General features: G+C 36.8%; 1 protein-coding gene across 2 annotated transcripts in view; it reads right to left on the reverse strand.

Moving 5' to 3' along the window:
• LOC114660252 (ataxin 7-like 1) overlaps positions 1-12,016 on the reverse strand; it is a 124,198-nt gene that overhangs the window by 83,681 nt on the left and 28,501 nt on the right. Inside the window, exons 1-2 of one of the 2 annotated variants that reach the window (XM_051931038.1) lie at positions 6,631-6,720; positions 2,056-2,160 (exon numbers count right to left, since the gene is read on the reverse strand). In XM_051931038.1, the coding sequence (XP_051786998.1) occupies positions 2,056-2,158 (103 nt within the window). In that variant the 5' untranslated portion in view covers positions 2,159-2,160; positions 6,631-6,720. Of the gene's footprint in view, positions 1-2,055; positions 2,161-6,630; positions 6,721-12,016 lie in introns of those variants that run through there. The other variant, XM_028812839.2, reaches the window with a different exon arrangement.

The raw sequence follows: 12,016 nt of genomic DNA on the forward strand, positions 1-12,016 counted from the left end.
CAGTCACGGACAATAATTGTATGTTGCTCTCTCCAGAGTTCCATCTTTTCATTCACTTACTGTTGTATCCTCAAACCCACCCCTTTTAGACAACTGTGTCTTTCCGGAAGTGTTCAGCCATCAATAAATAATTATGCGACGTATGCCTGCAGGAACACGTGCAGCGAGCGAGCTAGCAAGCCAGAGAGAGAGAGGGTGACACACACACACATACAGGCGTGTGCGAGAGAGAGGGCTGGACGCATAAGAATAATAATACTTCATTACATTGATATAGCGGTGTTCTCAGTATTCAAAGCGCTATCCACACAGGGAGGAACCAGGAAGCAAATCCACAATCTTCCACAGTCTCCTTACTGCAAAGCAGCAGCACTACCACTGCGCCACAAGGCAGAGAAGGCAGTTAAAGAATGCAGTGGGCTCGATTTTGTTTTCACTTCTGTTTACAGCGATCAGGTCATAGTGTGCATTGTTGTAATGTTACTTTTCTTGGTGGCTTATTACATTACGGATGTTTCACATGTTCATTTTTTTCCCTGTGCTTAAAAGACATTAAAAAAGTGTTTCTCAACTGTGACTCCGGAACAACTCAGTACGCAAGCTATATAAAGCGTCAACTACACCTTAATGAACAAGTACTGACACTTATCCCTACCGACGAAGTAACTTTCACCAGCATGGCCTCCATCGTCACAGACAATCCCGCTTTCAGTCGCAGACAATTGTATGTTGCTCTCTCCAGAGGTCTATCTTTTCATTCACTCACAGTCGTATCCTCAAACCCACCCCATTTGGACAACTGTGTCGTTCAGGAAGTGTTCACCCATCAATACATAATTATGCGGCGTATGCTACGCCGCGGGTTGGCTAGTATGTTATAAAATGACTAAAAAGGACCAATTTTTAACATAAAATATATAGCTAAAACATATCTTGAATTAAAAGTTTTTTTACCTCTTTCCCCTAACACTAAAACTCTGAATGTTTATTGAATTTGGAAGCAGTTCAGAACTGACCATATGTTAGAGCTGAAATCTGACTGACACATTTTTAATAACTGGCATCGATTTGAAAAATGGAAATAAATTGGATAGTTTTGAAACTTTCCAGGATCTGATATAAGAATTGAAACACCATTTTAGGAAGTAACATAAAATACTTCTCATGATGAAATTATGAAACCCATTAAAAAAGAAGCTGGGTGTCAGATAACTTCAATTCCCTTTACCTATAAGGCTATACTATACAATAGACACAAAATGTTTATTTGCTGTATCTGTAACCTTCTCATGACACTGCATATTGATGTGAAGTTGTGAACATTGTGAAAGACATGTTATTCACTATGTATTTAGAAGAGAGAGATAGACCAAAGGATGATTCTTTCAAAAGCACCAGGCTAAATTGCTGTCTGAGACATAACAGAGGTTGTTATCCCAAAAGTGGCAAAGGGAATCTAGTGACAAAACCAAAAAAAAGTTTAATAAATCTGCGATGTAAAAAGAATATTAAAGAAAAAACAATTGGACAGTGGTATTAATACTAATATAAAAGATAACTTTGAAATGCCTAACCATTTAAATGCCAAAGTAGAATGAGTAGCAAAAAAAAAAATTCTAAACCAGTACATTAATGCAAGCACAGTTTAAAAGCAAGTAGATGTATGGTTATAGAACAATTTTGCTGAAAATTAAATAAGCAGTATGCAGAGTTGACAAATAAGAAAAAATACAATGTGGTTTTTCTCTTTTTAAAATATATTTTGAGTATTATAATATTAAATATTAGGATTATAGACAACCTTGGAAGAACAAAATTATAAATCTGAGACGTCCTTGTTGCTAAAATATTATGGTCAGGACTTACAGTGTGGCTCTTCTAAAAGTAATTAGCTAAAGCACATTTTTATTGAATGACAACCAACATTAGAAAGTAAAAACACAATAAGATGATGTAATATAAAAGCTGGCTCCATAATACAAAACATACTCTAACATGGCTTTGCTGCTGTAAACAAATTTAAACCTTCTATATAATTCTGTTCAAAAAGCTTACCACAATGTGACTGGAACACCTGGGGTTTTACTACTTGATTGCAGAAATTGCATAAAACGAGATAAAAGTCATCATGTGCTGGACAATGGCCAAATAAGTGCATATCTAGAAAAAAAACACATGAACAGTACAGCATTAAAATGTTTAATGTGCATTAATATTCACCTGCAAGCACAGTGAAAATATATTTTCACAAAAGTAACAATTTTCAAATGTCATTTACTTTCGTTACAAAATGCCATTTAGGCTACAGTAAAATCCATTTCCCAATAGCATATCACTCCCAAAAGACATACTGGTGAGTGTCGCAACTTTTTTCTTTATATGAAAAACACCACATGTTTCTCTTTATCTGATACTTACTAAAAAAAAAAATAAAACATATTCTTATGTGAATGTGATGTCCACTTTGTCTGGGGTAGAATTTTTGTTAGAATTGACTATTCACTTGTCCTTGACATGAGCAGCTTCTTCTTTATCAACAAATAATGTGCCTTAAAATTTTCTGGACAAATAAAACTACTGCAAAGAAAGACTTTGGCTATAGAGTCCCTAAACTGTAAAATGATTTGCCTGAAAATATTAGATATGCCTAATTGTTCTAATCATTTACGTCAGGGCTCAAGACCCTCATACTCAGTGTCCTGAGATGATGCTTAAGTGATGTTTCTAAACTAGAACTCAAAATGTATACAGTATATGCATCGCAAACAGACCCAATATCCGATGTCCTATTATAACAAAATACACACTCACCAATATCCTTGTACACTGTGAATGTTTAAGGTGTAGCTGAGTGGCAATGGAGCGGTGTTTTTCTTAATTAACTTTGGCCTAAAAGGATTATTTTCTCTACTGTTTTGTACTTTAGTTCAGCTATGATGTAATTATTTTTTTAGAAATGCACTGTACAATAAAAAACTGAACATAATTTAATTGAAACAAATGTTACCAACCCCCTTGCATTAACATTAGCAGGTTTATATAATTTTATTCATTTTATATGTGTAACTTCCTCTGGCTTATTGGTGGATCTTGCTCTGCTGGGAAGTCTAGAGTAACGTTTGATTTTTTTTTTTTGTTTTGTTTTCTGCTTTATAATACTACAAGACCACATACCATCATATATCATGTAATGGGAAAATTCCTCACAGGAACCATGCCAAAGGTCATCTGAAGAACAGCTTATGAAAGTGTCTGTCTAAGAAGGTTGTATAAGGAAATTTAAAGCGAGCAAGGGTAAGAACACTGACCATTATGTGAGAAGAAGGACCTAAATGTTAGGTTGCCTCTTCCAAACCTTAAACAACGACAAAGAGAGCTCAAACCTTCAATTACTACATACTGTAACAAAGTAATGCATCCTACTATACTGTATACAGCCTGTAATTTTTACAGCATGTACCACTTGACAATATTTTTTTTTCATGAACTTGAAAATTTATCAACATTATATTTTACATAAATCTGTATATACAACAAGCCATGTCTATACTCATTATTTTAACCTAGTATAACACAGGATAGTTCAGTTAATCTGACAACTAAAGTGTGTAGGAATGATTAACTACAGACAAAATCAAAAATGTGAAGAATACAAAGCAGTAACTAAAACTGAAGCTGTGTTCACAAATCAGTTCTGTATTACAAGTTTACATAGGCTTAAAATAGAAAAGGCAAATTAAAAAAGAAAAAGTGATACAGTATTTAAACACAAAGTGCCTATTAGCAGGTTATACAGGTGCTGGTCATAAAATTAGAATATCATGACAAAGTTGATTTATTTCAATAATTCCATTCAAAATGTGAAACTTGTATATTGGATTCATTCATTACACACAGACTGATGTATTTCAAATGTTTATTTCTTTTAATGTTGAGGATTATAACTGACAACTAATGAAAGTCCCAAATTAGAATATCAATTAAGACCAATGCAAAAAAGGATTTTTAGAAATGTTGGCCAACTTAAAGATATGAACATGAAAAGTATGAGCATGTACAGCACTCAATATTTAGTTGGGGCTCCTTTGGCCTGGATTACTGCAGCAATGCGGCGTGGCATGGAGTCGATCAGTCTGTGGCACTGCTCAGGTGTTATGAGAGCCCATGTTGCTCTGATAGTGGCCTTCAGCTCTTCTGAATTGTTGGGTCTGGCATATTGCATCTTCCTCTTCACAATACCCCATAGATTTTCTATGGGTTAAGGTCAGGCGAGTTTGCTGGCCAATCAAGAACAGGGATACAATGGTCCTTAAACCAGATACTGGTAGTTTTGGCACTGTGTGCAGGTGCCAGGTCCTGTTGGAAAATGAAATCTGCATCTCCATAAAGTTCGTCAGCAGCAGGAAGCATGAAGTGCTCTAAAACTTCCTGGTAGACAGCTGCATTGACCTTGGATCTCAGAAAACACAATGGACCAACACCAGCAGATGACATGGCACCCCAAACCATCACTGACTGTGGAAACTTTACACTGGACCTCACGCAACGTGGATTCTGTGCCTCTCCTCTCTTCCTCCAGACTCTGGGACCTTGATTTCCAAAGGAAATGCAAAATTTACTTTCATCAGAAAGCAGCAGTCCAGTCCTTTTTGTCTTTAGCCCAGGCGAGATGCTTCTGACGCTGTCTCTTGTTCAAGAGTGGCTTGACACAAGGAATGTGACAGCTGAAACCCATGTCTTGCATACGTCTGTGCGTGGTGGTTCTTGAAGCACTGACTCCAGCTGCAGTCCACTCTTTGTGAATCTCCCCCACATTTTTGAATGGGTTTTGTTTCACAATCCTCTCCAGGGTGCGGTTATCCCTATAGCTTGTACACTTTTTTCTACCACATCTTGTCCTTCCCTTCGCCTCACTATTAATGTGCTTGGACACAGAGCTCTGTTAACAGCCAGCCTCTTTAGCAATGACCTTTTGTGTCTTGCCCTCCTTGTGCAAGGTGTCAATGGTCGTCTTTTGGACAACTGTCAAGTCAGCAGTCTTCCCCATGATTGTGTAGCCTACAGAACTAGACTGAGAGACCATTTAAAGGCTTTTGCAGGTGTTTTGAGTTAATTAGCTGATTAGAGTGTGGCACCAGGTGTCTTCAATACTGAACCTTTTCACAATATTCTAATTTTCCGAGATACTGAATTTGGGACTTTCATTAGTTGTCAGTTATAATCATCAACATTAAAAGAAATAAACATTGAAATACATCAGTAATGAATGAATCTAATATACAAGTGTCACTTTTTGAATGGAATTACTGAAATAAATCAACTTTGTCATGATATTCTAATTTTATGACCAGCACCTGTATACAGTATTTCATTTTCATGCAAAAAAAAAAAAGATTTATGTAATTTTTGTTCGATTTTTGTTCATTGCAACTTGGATAAAGAAGAATATTTGCAAACTGCACCTTTTGACCAACATTGAAACAATTTCAAATAAGGCTATAATTCATGTGTGGCCAGTTTTAAAGAGAAAATTCAAATCTTGTTATCTCAGCATCTACAAAACATTGTACAGACAACAGAATATAGACAGATACACTTTTCTGAAGTAATTTAGTGACTATTGTTACTTTCCAAAAATGTATAACAACAAGAAAAAGACCCAGGGCTGCCTATGCGATATTCTTGGATTATATAGCATCACTCCTAACAATATTTAAAAATAAATAAATAAAAGATGCAGGCATGCATACTTCAGTGCCTAATGGAAACTGATGTATAAAGAGTAAATGAAAAGAAAACTTCAAGCTTCCAAAGAAAGCACTTTCTACTATCTATCAACAGAACAAGATGAAATGCTGGAGTCATGTGCTCTCACACACACACAGGGCTTTGAATTTTAAAATCGGATATCCTGGTCTACCTTTAATAAATCAAGATTACCAAAACATGTAACATTATATAAGTAAATAACTTATAATTCCACTGACAAGAATATATGAAAAGAGGATAAAATCAGTTAAGATAAGCAAATGGTCACAAAACAGTAAATTTGTGGCATTTTCCAAAAGAAGAAAAAAATACAATGATACCTGAACTGGACACCATCACCTTTAACCAGTATACTATGCCATAATATCAGTAAGCAGCTAATAAAACTCCATGAGAAAACTTTTCTTTTAACCTGTTGGCTAGATTTCCACGTTATATCAATATATATTATATTGTATAAATGTGAATTTCCCCTTGGGATTAATAAAGTATCTATCTATCTATCTATCTATCTACTGGTAATATCACAATAAGGACAAAACCTTAAATAGATAGCACCGCTTACAAAAAATACCAATCAGCAGAGATGCAATCACTTTCTAGTGGGTATTTGCCTTTCGTAACAAATTTTTTCTTACAAAGATTTAAAACCATATCTTGCTATTATCTAAGTCAAACTGCATTTGCTTTTGTAAACACCGGTAATATGCTAATTTGGGAGTATTTCTATGTATTTTTAATACATGACAGCCCTAGAAAAATGCCCTTGGAATAATTTAATGTAACTGAGAATATCTCAAACTTTCCACTTTCAAAGGAACAGACCAGAAAAAAATCTGAATTTCATGATTATTTTCTTACCTTGAATATGTCTATGGATGAGAGGAAACCATGGTTTTCAGTTCAGCTAAAACGCAATTCAATATTTTGTAGACAGCTGAAGACAATGCTAGAATAGGAGTCAATGGCTTGCTATTAGCACACTGTGAAAAAAATATTGAAATCGTCGCATAGCACACTCAAAGCCAAATTGTTCATCAAAGCGTTCTCATGGGAATGTATGCAGCTGTGCAATGTAGACCCATGCAAAGTCTTTAATAAATTAACAATACATTAATGTACATACATTTATTTTTAAAAAAGTATGGTATTTACAATGTCACAACTTTCAGTGAGTGAAAAAATAAAATTAACAAACAACTCTTATACATACTGTAGAAAAGCTCAACACATAATAGATTGTTGAGATGTAAATGCAGCCAGGAGTAGATCAACATGTACAATGCAAGAATACTTTATTCAGTAAGAAACACAGTAATATTTAACAGAAGTAAGATCATTAGATCCTGCTTATTACAGTCGAGAACACATTCCTTACATATTTAAAATAATGTCATTTTCACTTTCTGATACTTCTAAATAACTGAAAACAGTTCATGCTACTTTTGTCATATTTACCCTGAGGTTGACAAAAGCACAGGAGGACAGTATGTATTTACATAACTCAAGTTGACCAAAGCCACATGCATAATCTTCATAGAAGTAAAGTAAGTGCCAGCTTGTGTTTACTGATGTTTGTTCCTGCCACTCAAAACAATAAATAATAAGAATGCATTTACTTATTAAAGAATTACATCCATGCATGCAGACATTAGCATCAGACATGTGCACTTGTTGTACACTATAAATAATGCAGATAATGTTTTGAAATGGAGCAACAAGGCAGTATAGTGACTAGGCTCCTGCCTCACAGCACTAAGGACTCAAGTTTGATTGAACATGATGTGTGCAGTTTTTATATGATTTTTCCATGTTATATGTTTTGATTTCTGTATGATAATGTATCCTATGATGGTAGAATCCAGAGTTGGTTCCTACTTTGTGCCTCACATGCATTTTACATTGACCTGGTGACTCCACACTGTATCTGTGCAAATGCTTGCAAATATGTGCAAGATAACACCCTGTTATGCACTAACACCCCATCCAGGGATGGTTCTTGTATTGTGCCAATTTTTTCAGGATACTTTTCTGATTCCTCCCTTTCCTCTAAACAATCAAATCTGCTCAGTGCATATTGACACTAATCCAGTGGCGGACCGTGCATTTCACACGTAGGCCTTCAGTAGCGCTCCGTCTGAATCAACCCGCCCCTCAAAAACTAATTTATGGTTATAAAAACCATCTTAATATGCAGAAATACAGTATAAAGAGCCGCTGCATCATAGATAGATAACTCCTGTAGCCACATTAAATGCCTTTATTTAATAGACAAACCAGGGGAGAACAAGTTCCTTTCTACTGAAGCTACAGCTGCGACACACAAAACATCAATAATAACTCATAAACCTGCAATATTATTTAGGAAAATCGCAACATTTTACTCACCAAAAATTCGGATTATTTGTAAACAAAATCCATCCTCCTCTCTTTCCTCAAAAACAGTTCAATTACTCTGTCGTACAGATTATCCATGCGCTTCAGTTCCATCACGAAGTCCCTTTCTATCGCCATCGAAGCTAATGCTGAAAGTCGAACCTGCCCTGTCGTATTTCTGGCATAAGTTTTAATTCGCTTTAGGGCTGAAAATCTCCGTTCGACAGAATTAGTGTACACGGGAATGGTCACCGCCAAACATACCAATGTGTACAGCTGCCCCATGCTGTCATTCAGATTTTTCTGATGAAGGAAGTCAAGGAGATCAGTTGGAGATTTTCCTGCAAAATCATCCATGGCATACATTACAGTCAGTTCTGTTTTTAGCCAAGACAGTTCAAAAAGTGCTCCGTGGCTCTGTGTTAAACTGGAGAAGGCTGCATGCAGGAAACTTTTCTTGTATTCCCGAAACTTCTGGGGGTCGAGGAGCGTGACAAACAACAGTTTTTCATGGTCTTGAAAAATGGTCTGTGTCTGGCAAATAATATTGTCCAGAATCCTGCCATGGAGTTGGCGGTAGTGCGCACGAGGATCTTGCGCTTGACCTCTTTGTGCGCTCAGAGCGCCTGCGGTGCGTTCAGTGGCCTTGTAGAGTTCCTCATATCGGATTCTATCTCGCTCAATGGTGTCACAGAACTCCTTTACCCTAGCCAGACAAAACTGCACATCCAGTTTTTTGTCCTGTAGTATTGAAAAGAGCACGTCTGAATACTCAAAAATGCCATTTAATGTGTGAAGCAAAAAACAAAATCATCCAGACGTGCTTTAAATCCATCAGCACAGCGCAGTGTCCTCATCATACTCGTCATGATGCTCCAGAATGTGATGAAACAGTTCCTTTAGAGCATCTCTCTTCTCAAAGACTGTATTGACCACTCTGGATGTGTACTGCCACCGTGTTGGTGCCACACGAGGGAGACGCCGGTGGCAGATTTTGTCCAGTAGTTGCGTGCGCCAAGGCGATCTAGAAAAAAATGCAGCAAGGCCATTGAGGTGGCCGAAAAAGATCTTGCATTCTTTAAGCTTTGAGGCCTCTTGAGTCAGTACTAAATTGAGCCGATGTGCATAGCAGTGTATGAATAAAGCCAAAGGTGCTCTCTCTTTAACTTTAGCCTGCACCCCATTTAATCCAGAAGACATGACACGCTGCGGCGTCAAAACACTGTGCCACAACTTTACCCAGACATTCATTTTCCTACAAAAATCTGATGATAAGACCTGCAATGTCATCAGCTCGCTTCCCACTGGTAACATCTTCAAATCTGACAAATCGCTCCTTGACACCTGTGCCTGTTACGTAACCCAGGACCAGTGATAGCTGCACTGCATTACTCGCGTCTGTCGTCTCATTCACCATAATAGAGACGAGTGGTGCTTTTTTAACGTCACTTCTTATCTCTTCTCCCATCACTTCAGCAATAGCAGTGATCAGGTCGTTTTGTATTTTACCCTAAGTCCCACTAAACACTTTATTGGTGGACAGGTGGTAATGTAAATCCGTGTTGCTTTCAGCAATGAGAGAAAGAAGCTCCACATAGTTCCCTCTGTTATTGGATATCCCGTGCTTTCGTCGTGTCCCCGAAATGAAAGTTCCTGTTTGCCCCAAAAAATGACACAGTCTATCAGTCTTTTTAAGATTTCTCTGTTTTTCTTCACCTTTTCGTTGTGGAGCTCCATTTCCCTGCGCACTTGCTCGTTCAGCTGTAAATCCACTCTGGTTTCCCCAAAAGTTTTGGAAAGCACCATTGCTTGTAAGTGTCCGACAGTGCTTTGATGTATCATTGCTGCCTTGGTTAGGCAAGTCAAATTTACAAACCCAGTGTGGCTCCAAACACCATGTCGACCATTGGCAAATAACAAGAACTCCCAGCAATACAGTTTGCAGTGTTCCTCGAACCCTGTGAGCCAGGGGTACTGCTCGTAGTTGGTAACCTGAAAGTGGCGGACAAATCCTCCTCCTGGTTGTGACAGGTTAGCTAGCTTCAGAGTTGTCCGACCTTTCTTAACAATGTACAGCTTTTCTTGAAAAGTCCGTCTTGAAAATGGCCTTGAAAGTAAATCTGCCACCAAATCTATTTCTTGTCCTCCTTCAGCCATGGGGTGACAAAATAGCTATTACACCATCCTATCCAATCAATGGGTCTGAATACGGTGACGTTGCCGTACGCCTGCTAGAGGGCCCTAGTGAAACCAACTCAAAATCTGATTGGTTGAAGCAACAGTTTAATCGACATTTATTTTGTGTTAGAGGGCCTGCAGAACGGATTGTGAAGGCCTCCCAGCAGACTTCTTTGACTTTGACCCTGCCTGGCAACAAATGATGGCTGAAATGTGATTGGTTAAATGCTTTAATACGAAAATACATGTCTGGAAGCAGCACAACCATCGGAAAAGCTATGAAAGGAAGTGGACAGACTATTTGGAATGATTTAATAAGTATTCATGGACAAAATATAATTAACATCAGTCTGTGATTCAGATATTTTTTTAGGCCAGCAGAGAAGGCCTTGCAGGCCCTGACGGTCCGCCACTGCACTAATCATACTGAATGCATGCATGCATTCTGAATGCATTATTTATTGTGTTGCTTCCTTTTTATATTATTTATATTGTTTGGTGGTTAAAGTTTTTACACTGTTATGATACTATTCTAGATTTTAAACTAGAATATAGCTTCTTGTTGTTTTTGAAGTAAACGAATCAGTGAAATCACTAAAAAGAATTGTTCTGCACATCACTATTGTAAAGAAAGGGCAGCAAGTGGAAGCTTGTTTTAGCAGTGAACAAGAGGTAATTGGTTTATTAGCCTTAACGGTAAAGAAAGTAATACAAAAAAAACAAAAAATAATCAAAGAAGTCATCCTGTGCACCTAGACAAATGGCAATAAAAACTACTTTAATGAATTCAGACCTTTTTTATCTTGTCCTTTAAATTAAACGGACAATGAGCTTTTTTAATTACAATGCAGCATCTTACACTTTTAATTGGAAAAAGATAAAAACGAATTTGAAATTGCTGCTTAGTAAACAATAGGCTTTATTTAAAGCTTTACACTATGTTTTTATTTGTTGCTGCTTGTCATACAGCATAAATAAGAAACAAGTACCACATAATTAAAATGCTAATACATATTTTATAATTACACCTAAAAAACTACAAATGTCTAGTTATTACAATGAAGAAAAAAACACCTGTATGAATATAATAAATGTATATTTCAACATCAAAAAGCTGTAGTGCAATTAATGATTTAAAATGATTTAAATGTATAACTGCATGTATGTTTAAATTTATGCAGTTTAATTGCCAATATAAATCAAATGATTGTGTGATGAAAAAATTATATACATACACATACAAAAACACACACGCATTCACCAGCAACTTTATTAGGTACACCTGTTTAACTGCTTGTTAATGCAAAAATCTAATCAGCCAATCTCATGGCAGCAACTCAAAGTATTTAGGCATATAGACATTGTCAAGATGGTAGAGCATCAGAATGGGGAAGAAAGGTGATTTAAGTGACTTCAAGGTGGCGTGGTTGTTGGTGCCAGACAGGCTGGTCTGAGAACTTCAGAAACGGCTGATCTACTAAGGGGTCAGTGACGCACTGTTAGTGACATGCCACTATCTGCTTTTGATTTGAGTCCAAATATACTCATGAGGACATTGATTATAGCCCACTTGAAGCAGATTAGTATTAAAGTCAATCCTACAGTATATAAGTATTTATTCTCCCAAACCCCAACGTTTTGATTTTGACTTTATTTTCTAAATTAAATGCATTGATTTATATTATACTCATCT

Source organism: Erpetoichthys calabaricus, chromosome 1, assembly GCF_900747795.2.
Source record: "Erpetoichthys calabaricus chromosome 1, fErpCal1.3, whole genome shotgun sequence".
NCBI lineage: Eukaryota > Metazoa > Chordata > Cladistia > Polypteriformes > Polypteridae > Erpetoichthys > Erpetoichthys calabaricus.